The following is a 21,065-nucleotide window of genomic DNA, read 5'->3' as shown; positions in this document are numbered from 1 at the left end:
AAAAACGTATGAATGGATTACTAGGTTTTTGTTGAATTCTTAAAATATTCACTAAATGTGCAAGAGGAAGAATAACGTAATGAGTTACAACCTGATCGTATTGTAAAAAACGAAATTTTATGAAACTAACTTGATATGTTTTTATTTCAATAAGAAAAATATCCCAAGAACTCGACAAATGCAGTGAAAATCTTGTTTCATTTTTCAACTTCTCATCTTCGCGAATAAACTTTTTTTTTATATTTGACAAATAGCCTATTAAAAGTAAAGAAAGAAATGCCTGCTTTCTGCCAATGAAAAATAATATTTCTGTGAAAAATTCCGTCACGAATTCAATTTTTATGAGGGAAAAAACTACCTTATTAAGCGTACACTTCAAATATCTTTCGAATGCCAACATTATTAACTAATATTTATTTTTAACATTAAATAAATAAAAATAAAGACGTTTAGTTATAATTTACTCATGTATAGAAATTAGCTAAAAAAAATTTTCGACAATTTAAAAGCAATTTAATTTCTGATGTCAAATTTCTCGGTCTACTGTATGTTTTCGTAGCTCGTGGATCCACGTGTGGAAAAACTGGCTTGAATACGGCTTTGTACTTATTGTACTGTCAAAAATTGAATTAAAATTTACTTGAAAATGAAATAATTGAATCTTAAAATTTTATAAACGGTAACATTTTCTTATAACCAAGAATGGTTGAAAAGTTACGTGAGAAGTAATCCACGTAGTAGGTTTACAGTTTAAATGCCTCTCTTGTGATGGCAGGAAGCCAATAACACACACTACTTTCCAGATTTATCATGTGTTTAACGAGTTCAGAAAACTTCCAGCAATAATATTTACGTCTGTTGCTTACCACTTCTCCAAATAAATCATACAACCATGATTTTCATTAAATATATAACAGCCATGTTTAATTTCTTCGATTGTGTTTACTCTATTGTTTTCAAATAATATTTCTTCTTGTATGAATTAAAAATAGTTATTTATTTACTGTTTTTTAAAAATTAAATAAGGTTTTCTATACCGAATCAACTGTTAATTTTCTTGTAGATTTAAAATAAATTCGATAAACTTTAGTTCAAAGATTAAGAAGAAAGGAGTTTGTACACGGACAAAGGAAATTTTCAAAGACGACGTGAAGAATTTACATGGCGTGTGTTAATTACATTTTTCCACCCCAGCTGGCGCTGTATGTTATAGGCCTTGGACAATACTTTCATCACGTACCTTGTAGAATTATCTTTCCTTTCAACGAGATTCGTAAAGGAACAGGGCAATTACCTTTATAGAAAAAAAAATAAACCTTACAAAAACAAAGCTTTCAGTTTCTATTTCAAGCCACTCGCTTCATTATTTCGGTGCTGTAGATAAAATAATGTTTATATCGATTTAATTTATAATAAAAAAAAAGTATACACTAACCTTCCTCGAACAATACTCGAGAATTATGTAAACATTTTCTTTATCTTCGAAGAAGTGGTGAAATTGGACGACATTTTTGTGAAGAAGCTTGCGATGAAGATCAATTTCACGTAGAATCTAAAATGAAAACATTGAAAAGTCTTTTATATTATTAAATTCTGAAGAAGTCTTTTAATATAAAAATTAAAATAAACATTTAAAGTAAATAGAAAAATTCTCGGCAATACATTTAAATTGTGTTTTAAATTGATTTCTAATTCTGGAATGCCTGGAGAAGAATGAGATGAAATCCTTGCTTTGTTTATAAGAAACAGTTTATTCACAGTCAATTAAAACTAATGCTTTTCTATGTAATGAATGACAAGCATAAATATCTAATGCTACTTTAAGAAAGAAAATTGATACGTCTTTTGTACTCTGAATAGTGAGATTAGAGTGTAAAATCCGGTTACATTTGAGAAACATTCACATTAAGATACACTTGATTTAAGTAAAAGAATTGAAGTTTCATTTGATTAGTTTTTGTTTACATTCCAGCTGCCATGGGATATATTCTAACGTGACTTAAGTGTGACTGAATCACACCCGTTTCGGTAACGTTACTTCACAAACCGGTCTTTTCTGCTTGGAGCAAAGGACCTGCAAACCCACTCCTTTCACTATTAACTCGTCCTTGGCCGACTATATCGTTCAATGCTGCTAGGTTAATAATCTTTTCATCCAGTACTACTACGTAAACAATGTAATGCCCGGTTACTTTACTATAATTGTGTTGAGCAGATGTAAAGAATCATTAACTTTCACGATGACTCCTTTCAAGATTGTGTCGTTAACTTCTTTAAAAGGTCTCTCGTAAATTAATCTTATTTTAATTTTTACGAGGAAATTCTGTCATTACAAAAAAGATTAATGGAAAGAATGGATAAGAAAAATATACAAAAATTTTCTTTTAATTTTATAAAATTAATTAATTCTCCATTTAACCTTACCTTTTCTTTTTGGTGAGGTTTAGTGAGCCGACTTTTAGGAATGATTTTTCCAGCATATACTTTATTTGTAGTCAGATCGGTTAGTTCATGGACCTTAGCAAAACCACCCTAAAAAAATAAAGATTTCTTTAAATAATTAAGGGAAAATTGAGTTATTAAATTTATTACACGTTTTTCCACTTAAATGAGTGTAAACACACAAAAAAATCTCTTTGTAATTAGAAACGAATGATGATATTCAAGTCTTTATTTAGGTTTTGTTTTTCTTACTTTGGGTGGACATTTTTATATACTGTTTTAAAATTTTGGGTGGTATTTGTTTCATAATAAGTTAGTCAGTATATAATTAATTCATAAAAACCTTGTTTTCGTCATTTTAAAAATAAAAAATATGGTGTTTACAAACGTGAACACGTTGGTAATTCTTATAAAAATCGAAAAGTAAGTTTTAAATGAGCGAAAATAAGGACAAAAATCAAATATTTGCTTGTTGTAATGATTTATATACGAGTTAATTGAACATAAGATGACACAATTTAATAGTGAATACAAAACAAAAGAAAAAAAGAAAGATTAAAATTTGAGTTATTGCAGATGCAGCCTAATAGGGACGAATCGAAGATAAAATGGAAAAATTCAACAATAAGAACATCCAATAAATAATATTGAATTTTGTTGGTTGATAACTCGTTTGTATGAAAAGAATTTGCAGAAAATAAAAATTTAACGGCTAAATCCGGAAAATTTAACAGTAAAGTAGCGAAACAAGAATTCGAAATTCGATCGAAACAAGAGAAAGTTCAATAAGTACTAAAGTAAAATGAAGAAAGAAAAAGAAAATTCAACAGCTAGGAGAACTTTTATGTTATTAAATTTGTAGTTTAGTATTAAATGATTGATTCGAAACTATGATTAAAAGTTATCCTTATAAGGAATATTCCGGATTGACAAGGGAATAAAATATAGTTCGATAACAAAAGGAAAAGACGAATCAATCCTAAGAAACTCTTATAAATTCCCATCCAATCTAAACTACTAACAGATTATAAATGAAAATATTTATTAAAGTAGGATCATAATCCAAAATAAACTTCCTTCATACTACCATAAAGATCGAAAAATCAACTTTAAATCATGTGCAAGTGAATTAACGTCTGGAATGCCAATACGTTAGTGACATGTCGACGCCACTACCTGATGGAGTTACATGACGAGGACACGGTCCGTGGCGCCGAGTGGAGATTCTCTGTTTGGCGCCCGACCACGGCTCCAACTTGACGCCCATTGCCGACTTCTATACCAATACCATTATCGGTACCACAATCTGATATAATTAAGAAATTATTTCATTTCTCCTGTCATTTTCCACACTTGTCCTAATGACGATTCTAGCTTTTTTACAATGACTTATACTCTGTCTGTAATAAATTTATAATAGGATCGATGCGTCTACTTAAGCATTAAAGTATAAAGAAGTAAGGACGTGACCTTTTCAACCCTGTCTTAATAAAGAACGGCTTATCTGACTCTTTGAAAGGAATTTAACTAGGATGTCTCGTTAGCATGCAAGCACAAATCTATCTAAATTTCAATTCATATCTAGGAAAAGACAAAAACGGGATAAGCCAAGTTATGATCAAAAATGTATAGGCTTATATTTTATAATTTCAGTTGACCACCCACGAATTTATTTTGAAATTCAAATACGACAAAAAAATATTCCGAATTTAACACGCGGTAATATTAGCTTAGTGTTGAAATAATTATAAATTTGAATGAATTTTTTCATTTTTCCAAGTCAGATTTAGTACTTTTCTGTGATTCAAACATAAAATCTCGTATATTTATACATAAAACTTTTATTTAGGTTTCTGCAACCACTTCATTGAAACTTCCTGTGGTGATAATGCACGTAAAGAGGACGAGTCGATCAATGATTATCGATAAGAAATATATTTTTAATATAATTTGAAAGTTTATTTAGAAGAAAATTCTATTTTCTCCCTTTTCTTTAAATTATACAAGAAAATTTTCTTCTATAATTTAAAGAAAAAAATAGTTATGGATCTGAAAATCTATAATGTTTTATTATTTAAAATAATCATTTTAAAGATTTTAAATTTAAGTTAACGAGTCTAAAATATTGAAAAAAAAAACAATTTTTAAATACATTTAACACTATTAGTTTCAAGAGTTTCATAACGTTAATTAAAGTGGATAATTTGCAATTAAAATATTTTATACATATTAAATACATAGATAAATATGCGACTTTATACCATAATATCTACATTTATATACAACAAGTAGTATAGGTTATATAACAGAAAAAAAGAGATCTCTATAAGCTTACAAATTGAAGTTAAAAAGAACGTACACCTTTACTGAATTATTAAGTAAAGAATTTTTATCTTATCTTAACAGAATTTAAAGTTAATGTGATATTAAATTTCCTGTTAAAATCAATTTATTAAATGTAAAATAATACAAAAATCATGTCAAGTAGCGTTTAAAGTATCGATAGTTAACATAATTTGTCTAGTGGATTAGAGAATTCTATGTAAATTGATAACACCATATATCGACGAATCTTAGTAAAAAGAGTAAAAATAAAATAGAGTTTAAATATTTTGCATTTCAAAAAGAAATAATCGGTTTGTGGATTTTACTTTAAAAATATATTACAACTTAAGGCGATGATCATTATGAAGTTTACCTACAAAACGGAGGAGGAGAAGAGTCAAGATTTTATAGATTACACGAAATAAATTTTAAATAAACATAATATATTCTCGTTTAATTAAAATCACCATATCATCAAATAGATCAAACTTCTAATTTTGAAATTTAATTTATAACTTAAACATGATCCTAAATTGTGCATTAGCCTAATTACACTTAACTATACATATCTGGAAGAAGGAAGAAGGAGGGAAAAAAGATGATTTTTATTATATTAAATTTAAAAGAAAGGGAATTTTAAAAGTGAATGTTAGAAGTTCTATCGGTGAACGCCTAGCTGTTATCAGAATGCTAAATCGCATTAATGTAGCCCTGCGGCTGTCGGCCCATCTGCACTATTACTATTAAAATCATGTAGCGGAACGAATTGGCTACATCCAAATGCTTCCGTTGTATGTAGCATGCAATCGAGCACAAAAGCCTTTAAATAGAAGCCTTACAGCAGGTATTTATTAGTAATAACTCGAACCGAGTACAAATAAAACGCCTTCGTCCGGGTTTGTTTTAACACACCTTATGACCTCCAATTCTGCCTCCTCCTCTTATTATATCGCTTTCCTATTACATTGTATCTCTTCCCCTTTATGCCAATTGTTTACATCAAATTACATTACATAATTCATTTAATGTAAACAATAAAACTATTGATAAAAGATTTATATTTTAAGAGAAATTACTCGTCAAACATGATAGATTGAAAGAATTATTTTACATTATACGTAATGTATAATTTACATTAATTATTTTATGTCCAATCCATAAATGTAATTGAGTGTGTTCCAAATTCATAAATAATAATGTACATCATGGGAAAAAAAACCTTAAAGTTTATTTTTTTTTTATCTAGGCCAAAGTAAAGATTCTAGAATCTTAATTTTTCAGGACAGCACTCACTCACTCTTAGCGTAAGCATTTATTATCCTTAAATTGACATGATCAAAACTGTCACAGTTGTTGGCGTTTTTCTTTACTGTCAATAAAGCGTTAGAATTCTTAGTGCGATTCACATGTCAACGGTGGTAAACATTTTTCCCGAAAGAACGTTAAATCCACAAACAGAATGACGAGAGAAGGGGACAAATTTCTTTCCCTTCCTCCTTTAACAAAAATATTCGAGAGGTCTTTCTGGTAGAAATGGAATTGCCGAGCCAATGGATAATTAGCAGGAAGATGGGGGAACAAGAATGACGTCTGGACTTGGTCCATGCTTGGAGCGTTTTCCCAGGACCCTGTTTTTCACCTTATTCCGAGACCCTTCGAAGAGAAACTTCAAGGTGACACAATCCGACAACATCGTCCCTCTTGGCACCTCATTCATGTCAAGATTGTCCTTCCCTCATGCTAGAATAGGGCGGGCGAATGAGGTAATTCATCAATGATATTTTCAAACGTAATTGCTACGTGGATTGCACTCGAAAAATTATCAAATCCGAGTTAATGTAACTTTGAATAGTTAAAAAATATATATTTTTCCACATTTAATTTGCAATTTAATTAAAAGAAACATCGAATTAAAGGAAATGAAGTAATTCGTATTCCGTTAAATGTTATCATCTTAAAAGTGCGACTGAACAACACTGACCGTGTCTTATCGATTCTTCATTCACTTGTTGAATTAAAGATCTTGTCAGCAACATCTTCGAATCGCGACAATTTATATAAAGTTGGGCGATAAGGAACTTAAGAAAAAGGGAGAAATGTATGTACCAGACTATAAATCATCATTTCAGTTTCTTAATAATAAATCAAATGCTTAGACGAGAAGAGAAAAATGAAATTCGTTTTATACTTTCACTTAGAGAGAGAGGAAAAAAACATATTACGTGATGAAAATTCGTAATTTTCACATTATTGAAAAATTCTAAGACGTTCATTTTATGTATTCCCCCCCTCGAAGAGATGGTGCTTTTGAGAATTTTATAACATTCCTACAGCGGATCCAGTTTTATTTTCGTCGAAAGTGTTGAATTTCTTGGCCGTGAAGAAATCGTACAGTCAGAGAAATGGACCAAAGTTTCGTCACGTGAAGAGACTCCGGAAATTTTTTCCTCTTCCAGATATAAAGTACTATCCACCTTGTTACTAAAAAAACATATATATCTTTCTAGTTTTTATGGCGAAGAAGAAGAAGAAGAAGAAGAAAACTCTTCATTTTTCCACATAAAACCATAGCGATAAAAAAAAAACTTTTTAAGTGTTACCACAGGAGAAAAGAAGAAAAAGAAAAATTGCAAACCGAAAAATTCACACTAATAACAGTTTATTAAGTCAATGAGTAGCTTCTTCAATTGAAGTCTTGTTAAGTAGTATTAGAATATCTTGTGACACTTGACAATGTCATTACCCGACGTTAACAAGGAACACGTTCTCGTCTACGCGGATTTTAATTGAGCTACTTGTGTGTAGCCCTTGTCGAACGCATGCGTGCCGATAATAATGGCGATCGATATACGATAACTAGAAAAGGGGCGACATTGTTCGGCAGCTGGGGAATTTGTGAGAACGGAAGTCGATCCCTCCCTCTTCCCTAATTTCCGGCACGCGAACTCCGAATTTGACTAAATTCCTTTCGACTATAGGAATAAACGTCCCCGATCAAGGACGTCTGCTTTTCACAGGCTGCTCTTCCTACAGGAAAGAAATCGTGAGAAAGTTTTTTTTAGATATCCTGCAGGTGTTTTTACATCTCTCTAGGTTGTCGTTACACTCTTAAGTGAATGTAGGTTTGGCGGATATTTTACAGACAATAAAGGGTTGAATATTCATATTTAAAATTCGTAAGTATGAGGGTTTGTTGTTAATTTGGAGTTGTAATTTACTTGTATAAAAAAAAGATTATTATTGTTATATTTTCTAACTTAATAAAAGGAAAAACTATTTTACTTCTTTTAATTTACAAATCAAAAGGTGTAAGCACAAACTAGAAAAAAAAGGAGATAAAGATGTTTAAGACTGGAGAAGAAATAAAAAAGATTAAACAAATGGACAATTTTTAATTATTTTGTTTGAATAAGAATAAAAAATAAAATAAATGAAAACGATATTATAAAAGTGGACAAAAATAGTATCTTTTTTTTCTTCTTTTGTCTTGAAAACCTTTTCATAACGTTCCACTATTACTAGATTCTAACCAATTAGAAAACAGAAGGAAGCCGAATTTTTCCGTTGCTAGGAGACCTCACGGAATTTACGTCTATGGTAACATTTAAGAAACGGGCACGTTTACACGGAGCACGAAAATGTAGAGATATCGCGCATTTAGGTTTACGTGTTCAGCTCGACACCGCCTTTGAAAAAATACGGTATATGAGGGCAGTTACAAATTCCAGGTTCCAAAGTCGACAATATGAGGTTGTTTAAATTCTAAAGAGGTTTGACCAGTCAAAAGGTTTATTTCGGTTATTCATCTCTTCGTGCTACAATAATTCCCTTCGGATATATGAAGCTCTTTCTTTGGCTTACGAATTGAGCGACAATAATTTTACAGCTTTAAAATGTCGAATAAAAGCCTCTAGAGTACAATGTACGATATTGCAGTGTCTTCGTCTATCTTAGATATATATCATAGATTTATGTGTTGATGGATCCAGCGTAGAGATAAAAATGAATGTCAGCATCTACTGTTATGATAATTACAAGCTTGACTTATATTCCTAACAATATTAATCTAATATTTTGTTGTATAAGCAGGCTGTACCGTATAGAATACATAAAGAACCGTCGTAAAATGAATTCTTCCAATAGATTAGATGCTAAGTTGACATATAAAAAGACAATTTACTTGATCCTCAAGAATACATTCGCCTACATTCATATTGAAAAGCAAACAAAGTAAACTTGATGTACTGTACAGTATTTCTATAGGAATAAAGTAAAAGGAAATATATAAGTTATAAATGTAGGGAATGAAATGAAGATCTTTCTCTGTAATGAGAAGTAATTGGCTATTACTTATCTTCGTGTAAAGTGTTGTTTCATTTATCTCAATCATGGAGATACTGTAGAAAATTTCGACATTTATTACATCCGAACGATAATAACGTTTACTCAGGTAACTTCTGGAGAGAAGGAAAATCGATTTAAGAAATTTGCACCCAGAAAATTTTTCAAACAAGAAAAGACATTAAAGAAAATTTCATCATTACTTGTTACAGAAGCGTTATGAAGTAATTTAAGGTAGGTCACTCCTCTCGTGAACTTATAATTGAGGGATCAATCTATGGTATATGCTCTGTTTGGTGAGGAATTATCGAATGATTGGATCAAAACACTAGAGAATGAGAAAAATTGATTTTACATCATCCGAACAACAAACGTATCAACTTCATCCGTCTCCAAAATCTGTGGGGTGTATTTCTCTATTTGAATTAAACATTGAAGATGAAGCTGTCGGGGATAAATTCTAATATCAAATAAAATGACACTTGCAAATAAAGAAAGATAACCTTAATTCAAATAAATAAAATCATGAATTTTTAATATATATATATTTTTAAAAAAAAATTGTTACAGATTACAAAGAAAGCGTTTTCATTGTTTGCATATCTATTTACAGTACTCTTTTTATATGATTTTCTTTGTTTCCTTCTATCATTATTTCTGTTTCTTTTCACTCGTTTTATTTTTCTTTCACCCGTTTCTTTTGTTCGTTTCTTTCTATAATCTGTTTCTATTGACATCTTTTTTTTCACAGCTCCTTTATGATTTTTATCTGTTTTCCCCATTTATTTCATATTTCTTTCAATTAAATCGTTCAGTTTGTTTACATTTCTTTTTAATAAACTTAACAATTCAAACAAAAAAATAAAGGAAAAAGGTATTGCATTAGTGATTTGTAGCTAGTTCAAGAATCGACCAACATGCCATGTAACCTATAAATGCCTAATATAAGTCATTAACATCGAATTTTATTATGAAACTCTACTCACATAACGCATACCAGTCGTGTCGAGACTATGCGTCAACCGGGAATTTCCGGTTAGGTGCAAGTTTCCGCCATCTCAACGGCCCCCAGACACACCATCCTCCTCACGATACGCGATCAGGATAGAGAACGAGTCAAACCAAGAGATATATTGATCACACCACACCTATTACCAAGATGGACAGGAATATTTGGATAGATTACCTATCTATGTATTAAATACTAAGAGCAAATTAATTAGAAACGTAAAAAATATATTATAAAAACGGAAATATTTTTAAAAATTTCTTTGATTCTATCTACGAAATGATCGTTAAACGTTACGGATGATTAATTCATATTAATTTACATAATAATTTTGATTAATTCAACAAACTTAGTAACAACAAAATAAAAGAATCAATAGGTTATTTTCGGAATGAAACAGTCTGCTACACGATTCCATACAAGCTCCAGGCAACAACCATCTGCACCTCGACTCTTTTAATGAAATTACAATTTGAGGCTCGTTACGTAGGAAAATGTGATTTATTCTCAACAAGTTATAATTACAGAATACGTCTCCGAGTGAGTTTCTTTTGTTTTCTCCCGTCAACGAAACGGAATAAATAATTTATGCGATTTCCATTTAAGTCGTCGAAACTATTAATTTTATAATTATAGTTTTATAAATAAATAAACAAGAGAAAAATGTTTAGGGAAGGGAGGAGCCGTATTAATTAAGCTGCCACCTACTTTTGACAGGGGAGGCTCGCACCTGAGACCGTTATCTATTTATATTTTGCAGTCGCGTAGGTGGTTTCGCCCTGTTATCCACCTAATGAATGTCATCTATACTATTAGAAAAGATGACACCTGGAAACTTAACGTAGGTGTCGGGTATTGACCTTATAAGGTAAGGAATGATATGTGATTCTGGTATGTGTCGTTCACCTCTTTTTTTTTATTTCTAAATACTTTGTTAAGTACTAAAGCCGATTTCAGTCGAAGAATTAGGGAAGAAGACACTAGAGACTATAGGTTCCATTTCAAATTTTTCTTATTTTTTTTGAAGACGACGACAATACAGAAGTAATTGACGTGACGTTATTATATGGAAAAGAGAGAGAGAGAGAGTTATAAATTGAATTGGTATCCCGAAAGAGAAACCGAAAATAAACTGATTAAGCTAGTCTAGAAGAAGAATTTGCAAAACGAATGATTTAGCCCTAAAGGAAAACTACAAAATGAGCTGTTACTCCTCCAGGGAGATTGCAAAAACGAACTGTTTACTTCGGAGAAGTTGGTTATGAAATGAGCTAGGTCTATAGTATTTTAGGATATTCCTGAGTGAGAGATTTTAAAATTGCAGCAGTTTCAATCTTCAGATTTAAACATAAATACTTTCATTTGTGGAAAAAATAAATAAATATTATTAATATTTATCATAGTTTCAACATTTTTTTTTTTTTTTTGTTTTTTTCCATTAAAGATTAACGAAGAAAACCTAATATTTCTCTTTAATTCAAGTAAAAATGAATACTTTTTGAAAGTTATTTTGTCTAACATTTTTCATTTTGACGTGTGTAATATTTTTCAACTACTTTATTTCAGATTTTCAAATGTAGTTTGCTAAAAATATATATATCCAAGAGATGAATTTTTGTAGTTTGAAACGATTTTTGGAAAAAGAAACCTGAAAGAGAACGCTTTCCTTCTCTAGTTTATGTCCTCCGCTGTATACATTATCGAAGAAACGCGAAACGTGTCAGGTAAAGGATGTGCAATCAGGGATGTTGTGATGGAGGTTGTCTACGATCCTACACCGCATCGATCTTTTGTTCTTCCTCCAAACATCTTCAGATTGAAGTCTATTTCTAGAAACAATTCTAGAACCCTTAGGGATTTGTCCTTTCACTTCTTGTTTCTGATTAATCCTTCATTCCGTCTACTCACTCCAAATTAATTCTACGAAATAGCACGAGTCTATGATAAAAATATTTATCCTTTTTTTGAATTTTTGAAGTATTTTTTACGTCCAAAAATAGAGAAACGGAGCTCTAAAAATCAAACTTCTTTTTTTTCTTTTAGTAATCATGAGGTTTAGCAAATACGGTATTTAAAATTTCCGTTTATTCCACGAAAAATATTGCATAAAACTAAGTTTAGAAAGCAAATTCTTATTTGTTTCGTTCTGGTCGTAACGGAGGAAGTCGAAATGCAATTTGTCCTCCTTTTTTGTCATCAGGAAGGCGCACGCCTGCATCTATAACGTGATCACGCAAATGCCATGCACACACGTGATACAGGATGGTTGGGTCGCGTGCTTCGGAGCTACTTCTTCCTTCAGGGGTTACCCGATGACGGTGACTGCAGTCTTGCAGGAATGTAACTGACCACAATCGAATCTGTTCGCCGTACAAATCCATGTTAGGCCATCAAGCTTCATTTCATGCCGCCATAAAATGTCATTTAAAAGGTAACTACAGTAATAATTCAGGAGCTTTACTCGATTTGCTTTCGTGAATCATCGCACTCGATGGAATGTATTTGAAAATCTTCTTCTCTATTCGTTTGAAAAGATTTCTTTAAAAACAAGCTGTGTTCTAGAAAGCACACGCACACACAGAAAAAAGAAATTTTATCCTTTTTATCTTTTAAAAACAGAAATTTAATCATGAAAGTTTATTCGGGAACACACTAACGAGAAGGTAAAGCGATTCATTAACTCACCTGAACTAAACAGAAATGAGGATAAATAATAATAATAATAATGAAATAACTTTCAGACTCCTTGATCGATATAAAGACGACGAGTCAATAAATCGATCTCGGGTGACAGCAAAAGAGGACAGAAGAAAGAAACGATAATTAGTCACGCATGATTCGAGTATGTGCGGTTCTAGCCTCACATTTATCAAACTAGCACCCGAAAAGCCGAGTTCTCCGGTTACCCGTTCTCTTCCCACAGAGAAGATTATAAATCAACTGCTTGGCTTTTTCTCTCATTGTGAGACTATTGTTATCCAAATACCAGACAGAATTCCCTTCTTTCTAATGTATGAATCACACACACACACACTAACCTATGATAATTACAAGTTTTGTGGAATATATTAAAAATATTGTTGTAGCAATTGATTTTTTTTCCCTCATTCTTTTCGGAACTTTGGGGAGTGAGAAATTAGTGGGTCATTATTGAAACGACAAGCCATTTATTCTTTAACTGGATTCTTACTAATTAGTTAACCTGAGGCATTTACAGTTCTATAGATCTCTATTAACCGGAAACCGGGTTCAGTCATCCGTGCCTCCTTTTCGCAGCACAATTAATTAATAATTAATATTAACCGTAATTCGTTTCCTCCGAGGACGAGCTGGTCACTGACCCCTCGTTTCTAATAAAAATTTAAACGATTCGTAAAATATTAAGATTCACCCCATTCAACACGGAAGTCGAATGAATTAAACTCTAGCTATTTTCAGTTTAAGATTTTTTTTTACGAGTAGCGAACCTTGAATGATTTTTTGGCACATTTTCAATCAGGTGGGTCCACGAACTCGAAGGACGTCATAGAGAAACTGAATCCAAAACAGGAGTTATCTTTAAATAACGAAGCTATTGATAATTGATCAACAATGTGGTGAATAGACCAACGTTTTATGTTTTTCTCTCTATATATATATTTGTCCGTTACGACAGGTTAATCGACTAGCAACCGCTATACAATAGAAGGGAAAAAAAAGGAAAATATGGAGGACAATTGATAGATTTTTCAACAACTCATCAATTATCGGAACTTGGTCTGTAGATGTTCTCTAAAATCGAAGTGATGGGCTGACGTGTTATTTGACTGAGTCAGCTGTCTAAGTTTGCTGACTCTCTTTTCCTCTTCTGAAGATGCTTCATCGGAGATGACTGGAATCATCTCATGCGGAATTCTTCTCCTCTGTCCAACTTGTTTACTGAATCAAATGTCACAGGTTGATATTCCACATCTACTAAATTCTATTGTTGGAAACTTTATCTCTACTAAATTCTACATCTTATAAAAGGATTTCTACTGTAAAAATATATAAAATATCTTTTTTAATATCATCTGAATGTCTACAACAGAACAAACATTGAAGTTTTATATAAATATAATACCATTCTAATTAAGTTATTGTTCAGAAGAGAAATAATTCGAATGCATTCATCTTGGCTCTCCCACCTAACGTTGGCATTCAAGAGATTAAACCGGTTCAATGTCAAAGGTTATTGTAAACTGCGCTTTTTCTTTTCTAGCTGTAGACAATATAAACTTCGAATGATAAATTATGAAACTGTGAACTTTAATTAAAAGCATAAACTGCATGTAAAAATAACTAATGAAAAATTATTATTATATTATATTACGTATTGTCCTATAAAAAAAGCAGAAAAGCCATACAAAATTGTATTTTCATTTAAAAAAAACAATCCGTAAAGAGGAGTTAGGAAACAGGAAAATGTATTCTACATCTTCAGAATAGGAAATTGAGTTGGAATTATTCCTATTTTGAGTATTCCCAACGACAATCGTTAGAGTATTCGTCGATAGATAATTGCTGGAGCACTTCTCTCTTATTCAATTTGCACTTCATAAATTGGAATACTTAACTTCTATTCTAATCGAAATATCTTATTTAAATGTGTTATTTGGCGGTTAATCTATATGAAAATTTCTAACAATTCTCTCTAAAATCATTTTATATTTTTAAAGATCTTTTAAAATCTTTTCTATGAAAAGATTTTTAGCTCTAGTCCATTAAACATCTTATACTTATTTGTTACAGTTCTCTAAATCTTTAAGAGGTTTTTGATTGATTTCGATATTCTAGAAGAAGTACTTTTTTAAAAAAGATTAGAGAAAAATTTACTTTCGAAACAGGTCATATAATAAATCTTTTTAAATATTATCGAGGTAATATCATTGAAAGTCTTGGCAGCTCTATAAAAATATGAATTCCGAATACGACCTTGCTTCACATTTTAAACAGGAATGCCAAATTTCTAGATAAAAGAAACCATGGATAGCGATGAATTCTTAAGAAGTACGAACAAACCACTTTATATAGAAGCTTTTGAAGTACGTTTCCTTCTCAAAAAAGCATTTATAAAATTGTATAAGAAGCGAGTTTTTACCATTTTAATATTAAATATTAATAATATATTAAACCAGTTAAAATTTTATGGATAAAGTAATTTATTATCGAGAATAATATTAGCAATTTTTTTAAAAATTTCTTCGACTTTAAAGCTTTCGATTTGTTTGAAGCAAATTTCGTATAAAGTTTAAGAATTATTGCAATTATTTAAGTTTTAAATCGGGAAAAAAACGCAATACGAGTTTAGTCACGGTCAGTTTCTTAAATCATTTAGCTAGGAACTTAATTAAAATGGAAACTTCGTCTTAACGAGTTGAGAAAAAGCATTTCTCACTTCGTTAATAGAGAAGAGCGTGTTTACAACTTTATTCCTTTTTTTTTTTTTTTCTTTCCTTCTATCAACGGCGGGGGCGAAAATCAGCAACAGGTGCAGGAAGCGGAAACCATTCTTTTGTTAACCATCCGCAGCTGTCGGGAGGTAGAAGGGGAGTGAATACCTACCCAGGTGTTGGAAAGAATATGTCAACTGCATTGTCCACCTTATCTCCGCTTAAGAATAAAGAAACTTTCCCCTCGCTGACCGGAACACGATAATAGGGGTGAAGGGCCGATTTCGAACTGACCTCTTCCTTTTCAAAATGCTCACACACCTGGTCTCTTCATACAGATTGGATCGTAAAACCTCAACAGATGGTCGCTTGATGAATTTTTAAAAGGCAAGTATGTTAATAAGTGGCTTATCCTGTCCGTAATTACTCTCTTAAAAACTAATATTAAATAAAACAGTTTCTGTCTGTCGAATGTCTAAAGTCTGTTTAACACATTCGACAAATTCAAAAATGCACCTGCTTAAAATAAAGTTTTTTTTCATTGATTTAAAAAGAGTCAAACCAGAATACAATCCTATCGAAATGTTTGATTTTTTTTACTCATTTTTTAAGTAAATTTCACTGTTTTATTTTAGTGTATTTCATCAGAAATTCAGTTAAATTATTAAATTAATTTATAATGAATTTTTCATAAGTGTCAAAGATAATTTGTAAAATTTTATAGTAATTTAAAACATGTGACAAAACACGAAAACATGTGTGAAGAATGTATATCAAAAGACCTTGTAGGTTTATAAATAACAGTCTGTTAAAGCTATCACATGACAGTTTATCATTACACTTCGATATTCGAGTTATACGTAATGTGATAATGGAGAACTACTCAAAAACTTTCGTTATGTACTAAAATATCAATTCTTCGGCCAATAAGTTTAATAATTCGAATCTATTTTATCACAAAAATAGATACTAAAAAAAGGACAAAAATAATTTTATCAAATAAATCCATTTGAAATTGAATCGATCGAAAGTACTACGATTCAATATTGATCAGATCGTGGGGATAAAACATCACTTTAATTTAATAAATGGAACATTATATTAAGCCGTATGTTTGACAGGGTGCGAGTTACGTTAACTACAATCGGGAGGCATCGAATCGATAGAATAAATCACGTGGTAATTACGCCACTATTGTTTTCGTGCAATTGTCACGATCTTCAATTTTAGTATCATAGTTACACTCCTGGAGAGTAAAAATTAACGATATTCACCTGCTTTTTTTAATATTAAACTTACTATTTAAATATATGAAAAGTCAAATGAATGTTCTTCGATTATTAAGCGAAAAACTAATTTTAAAACGCTTCTAAAATTGAGCGAGAAGAGTCACCAAAATCAAAAATAGAGCACAGTAATTTAGGTCAGGGCCTTTCTCTCTGAATCCTTTCTGTCAGGTGATAATTGGGTACGTTTTTTTTTTCTACAATTCTCCAATAAATAAACAATTAATTCGTCAATTTAGAAGCGTAAGAGTGAAGTTTCATTACTTTACAAAATCTGCGCGTAGATCGATCACGTGATTGTCAAAAATTTTTTCTTCTTATTAAAAACTCGCTTCTTTAATTGGAGATGTGAAGAGGCAACGGAGCATGTTACTCCCCGAGGTGGTCTTTAACAAACGCGGTAATTGCTCCGCTTCCTCTTTGGTAACATAATTTTGGAAAGGCGTTTCGATCGTGTAGGCAGGAGAGGCAGGAGACAATCTACTCACTATTGACGTGACGGACGATGTAAGACAGATTGGAGTGGCGCATAACCGACCGTGAACGTGACAACGAGATTAAAGATATTTCACCAGGGATGGATCGTCTCTCTGATACTTTTCCACGTAAAATAATCGGAAAGAACGATGCGCTTCCGTCGCTAGAATAAAAGATTAGAGTCGATTTTACACTGATGGAAAGTCGAATGCGGTTTGAGAACACGCAACAGTCGCTGGCTTGTGTCTTTGAACATAAGTAAACGGATTGGATAAAAAGAGCAATTGAAGTTTTCCGTCGACGATTTAGAACAGATCGTTACAGCAACGCTTTATGCGTGAAAAGAAAGTCGTTAGATGAAGTAGCGCTTTTAGAAGATGCGCTTTAATGGAGAAGAAAAACTCAGCTGGGAAAATAATTATTTTACTACAATTATATACTGAAATACGAACGTGTATTCGTTCCCCTAAAACGGAGGAGTGTTCTAAAATAGACTGAAATGAAATAAAATATTGCACATCTTTTATTATATACATGAAAACAATACCGAAACAATGAGCCCGTCGTAACGTTAATCTCAGTTATATAATCTGAGTTATTATCATACATTTTAAATTTGTTAATTGTGCGTTTTTTTATACATTACTTGATAAAATTAACAAATTCCGTATGTATACTGTATATAAATTTTAAAAAGTGTCATTTTTCTCAGCTAATACTGAGTTTTGTTACCTTCTAAACTTCGTACTTTGTAGATTTTCAATTACAAAAGAGAATTTAGAGAGGAAGAACGATTTGTAGTTCTTCGATCGATTGTTAAGGAAAACGTCACGTGACCGATACACGTTGGATGTTGCCACTTCGATCGATCTTTATTGTTGTCGCTACACCGCTAAATGTTGCGACCTTCTCTCTCGACGAAATTGCACAGAATGACGTAATTCTAACCGTTAACTTCAGTTATGCCCTAATATCATTTCATAAATTGAGATAATCACGGTTTCTATATTGGATCTAATAGTCTTCGATCGAGAGAGAGCGAAAATTTGAACTTTGGCTAAACATTGATCCAGTGGCGCGTTATAGCTTCGTGGAACCCAGGCCAATTTCAATTAAGGGGGGCCCCATTTACAGTGTTAACATTTCTCTTCGAGGGAAGTTTTTTGGGGAAATGTTTTATTATAATAGATTGGTTTGGGGTCCCCAGGCAATCGTTCTTTTTTGCCTATAGGATAACACGTCACTGCATTGATCTGTACCAAAAATTTTTAAGAGATGGTAACAAAAACGGTTTAATAGTTGAAGTCGCTTCTATAGCGCTATTTTAAAAAAAAAACTACCATATGATTTTAACTCGGTGGCAATTGGCCGTGACGTAACGCTATTCGTAACTAGAAAGTCTTCCTAGGTCACGCAACTACGGAAATATTATGCAAGTTTTATACAAAAGGACGGAAGATCGTACGTTACGGTCATCACCGCGGAAGTTAGTTTCCTGTAACACTCATTACAGTGTGATTTTTCAGAAAAAAAATCGATAACCATCCGATAGGATGAACAGTTTACTTATTATTTCCATTAAATGTTAAAACCTGAAAACAAACACCGGCCATTTTATTTATATTTTTGCAACGAAGTGTAAAATTGTTAAAAGCAGAAATCCTGAGCCTTCTTACATAAAAAGTTAAGTAACTAGAAATTGAATGCTCTCATTTTTTATTATATATCATCCGAAGTATTAATTATTATCGACCACACTAAGTTAATGTATCAATAAACAAGTTTTCTTCCGACGAAATGCATTAAGATCTCGACTTCGCTGCAACACGACACGATAAAATTCGAAGATTTACCGATATATGCAGTAACGAGTTCCATATCAGACTGAAGTTACTATAAGAGACGTTCGATACCAGCACTATTTGATCTTATCACAGATTACTATTTAAATAACCGACTGAAAAAACGATAAAATCTGTCCTATAGCCATTTTATATTAAAATACGATATTAAAAAGTAATATTTTAGAAATTGTTTACAATTGTTTCGGGATTTTCTCAAATATATACTTTTTTCCCTTATATATATAACTAAATTACAGCTAAATTTCGATTTGGAGCTGCCATGTTTGCCTTTGAAACTTGTACTAAATCGAGTTTGGCGTTAAGTTGAAGCAGTTTAAACAATGCACACTAAACACGAGTAATTCACAATACTGAAGGGTTTCATTCACAAGTATTTTTAACGCCTTTCGAAGGAATCATATGGCTTACTATTTATAAAATCAAACCTTTTATAATCTAATTTTTAAACTTGAAGGTAAACATGATGATATATATCAGATGATTTATAAGGATGATGACTAATTCCATTAAATTTGTATGGATTATTCATCTAAAAAGATAATCTGAAGAGCAAAGGAATTGCCTTCGATTGCCATTGAGAATTTCGAGCAGAACGATATTTCATATAAACGAAGAGCTAGAATAAAGTTTAGATAGCGTGAAAGATACTTTAAAACCAGCTTAGCATCTAAAAGTTGTTCTTTTTTTTCGGAAACGACATTTTTATTGTCAACAGGAACGAGCAACGAACGATCAAGGATATGCAAATATGTAAGAGACTCTTCATGCGTATCGAAAACTTAAAGCCGGAAATTTCCAAATAATGAAGAGAGATGAAACGTTGCAGCTTTTCGAGATAGGAAGACGACGTGCTTTGACGTTTTCAGCAAAGAACTTTAAGGATTAAAATCTTGAATGTTTAAGTGGATTAACACTTTGATGATTTACCGCTCGCACGCTTTTTATAATAAAATGATCCTCCAGGTTTAGTATTTTAACTTTTGTAAATCATAATCAAAAATAAATTACGTATAATTACTAAAATGAAAATAAAATTATATTGTTTAAATTCCTGTGTAAAATCATCGTCTTAATGTTAATGCACGTAAAAATAATTTTTTACTTACTTAAATTAACTCAGAATCTTATAAATCATCGTAGAATATGAAAGCAATTTAATAAACACGATTATTATTCATCTAAGAAAATTTGTATACATAAATTTACGGAAAAAAACAGAAGTTGAAGCTTGTTTTTTTTTCTTCGTTAAACTCTTTGCTGCAACTTTTCTAATTAAAATTATCAGAATGTCTTAGAGAAATCTCTGCACAAACAACACTGACGGCACAGCATAGTCAATTATACACTTCTCTTGCAAGCTTTCATTTATCGAAGAGTCTATTAGTGATGAGTCCCTTTTCAACAGCCTCACGATCTTCAGAAATTGGGTGCGGGAGTAATAATCCTTTGGGCAAATAGTTCCTTCTATCGAATGCTTTAACAAAGTATCTTCCATGAAAGAACTCCCAACGAAACTAGTTCTATAAAAGAGCTATAGAGTACAGTATTGGAGTAGTAAAGAAATCCTACCTTTCGGAAATTCAATCTCAAAGTAATAGTGTACATGTAGTAGAGTCGCTTTTCAAGATTGTACGATTACAAAAATGTTACTGAGGACACGATTAAACAATCCCTCCGCTTGTTACCAGTAAGATATACGGCTGTATTATTATTACACAAACAGAGCAACAACAAAACTTTATACAATTGTTAAAATGTGTGCATTAAAAATTGTATTATATATCCGTTTCGATCAGACGTTATGCTTCATTGAAATCCTTTCAATGAAGATAACTTGGGTATGCTCCAGGGAAAAACCTGTTTAATTTTCGTACCCGTTATGTCAAATACAGATGTAATTCTTTATTAT

The 21,065-nt window shown here is 31.6% G+C and overlaps 1 protein-coding gene across 1 annotated transcript in view; it reads right to left on the bottom strand.

The window, feature by feature from the left end:
* The window catches only part of LOC111629017 (serine/threonine-protein kinase PLK2-like), a 70,297-nt gene that overhangs the window by 21,939 nt on the left and 27,293 nt on the right, over positions 1-21,065 (bottom strand). Inside the window, exons 3-4 of the mRNA XM_023372881.1 lie at positions 2,425-2,532; positions 1,436-1,552 (exon numbers count right to left, since the gene is read on the bottom strand). Of these exons, the coding sequence (XP_023228649.1) occupies positions 1,436-1,552; positions 2,425-2,532 (225 nt within the window). The remainder of the gene's footprint in view (positions 1-1,435; positions 1,553-2,424; positions 2,533-21,065) is intronic.

Source organism: Centruroides sculpturatus, unplaced genomic scaffold (genome assembly GCF_000671375.1).
Source record: "Centruroides sculpturatus isolate CEXI.00-Female unplaced genomic scaffold, Cexi_2.0 scaffold601, whole genome shotgun sequence".
Taxonomy (NCBI): Eukaryota; Metazoa; Arthropoda; class Arachnida; order Scorpiones; family Buthidae; genus Centruroides; species Centruroides sculpturatus.
The sequence above is the reverse complement of the archived record's forward strand: the minus strand, read 5'-3'. Positions and strand labels throughout refer to the sequence as shown.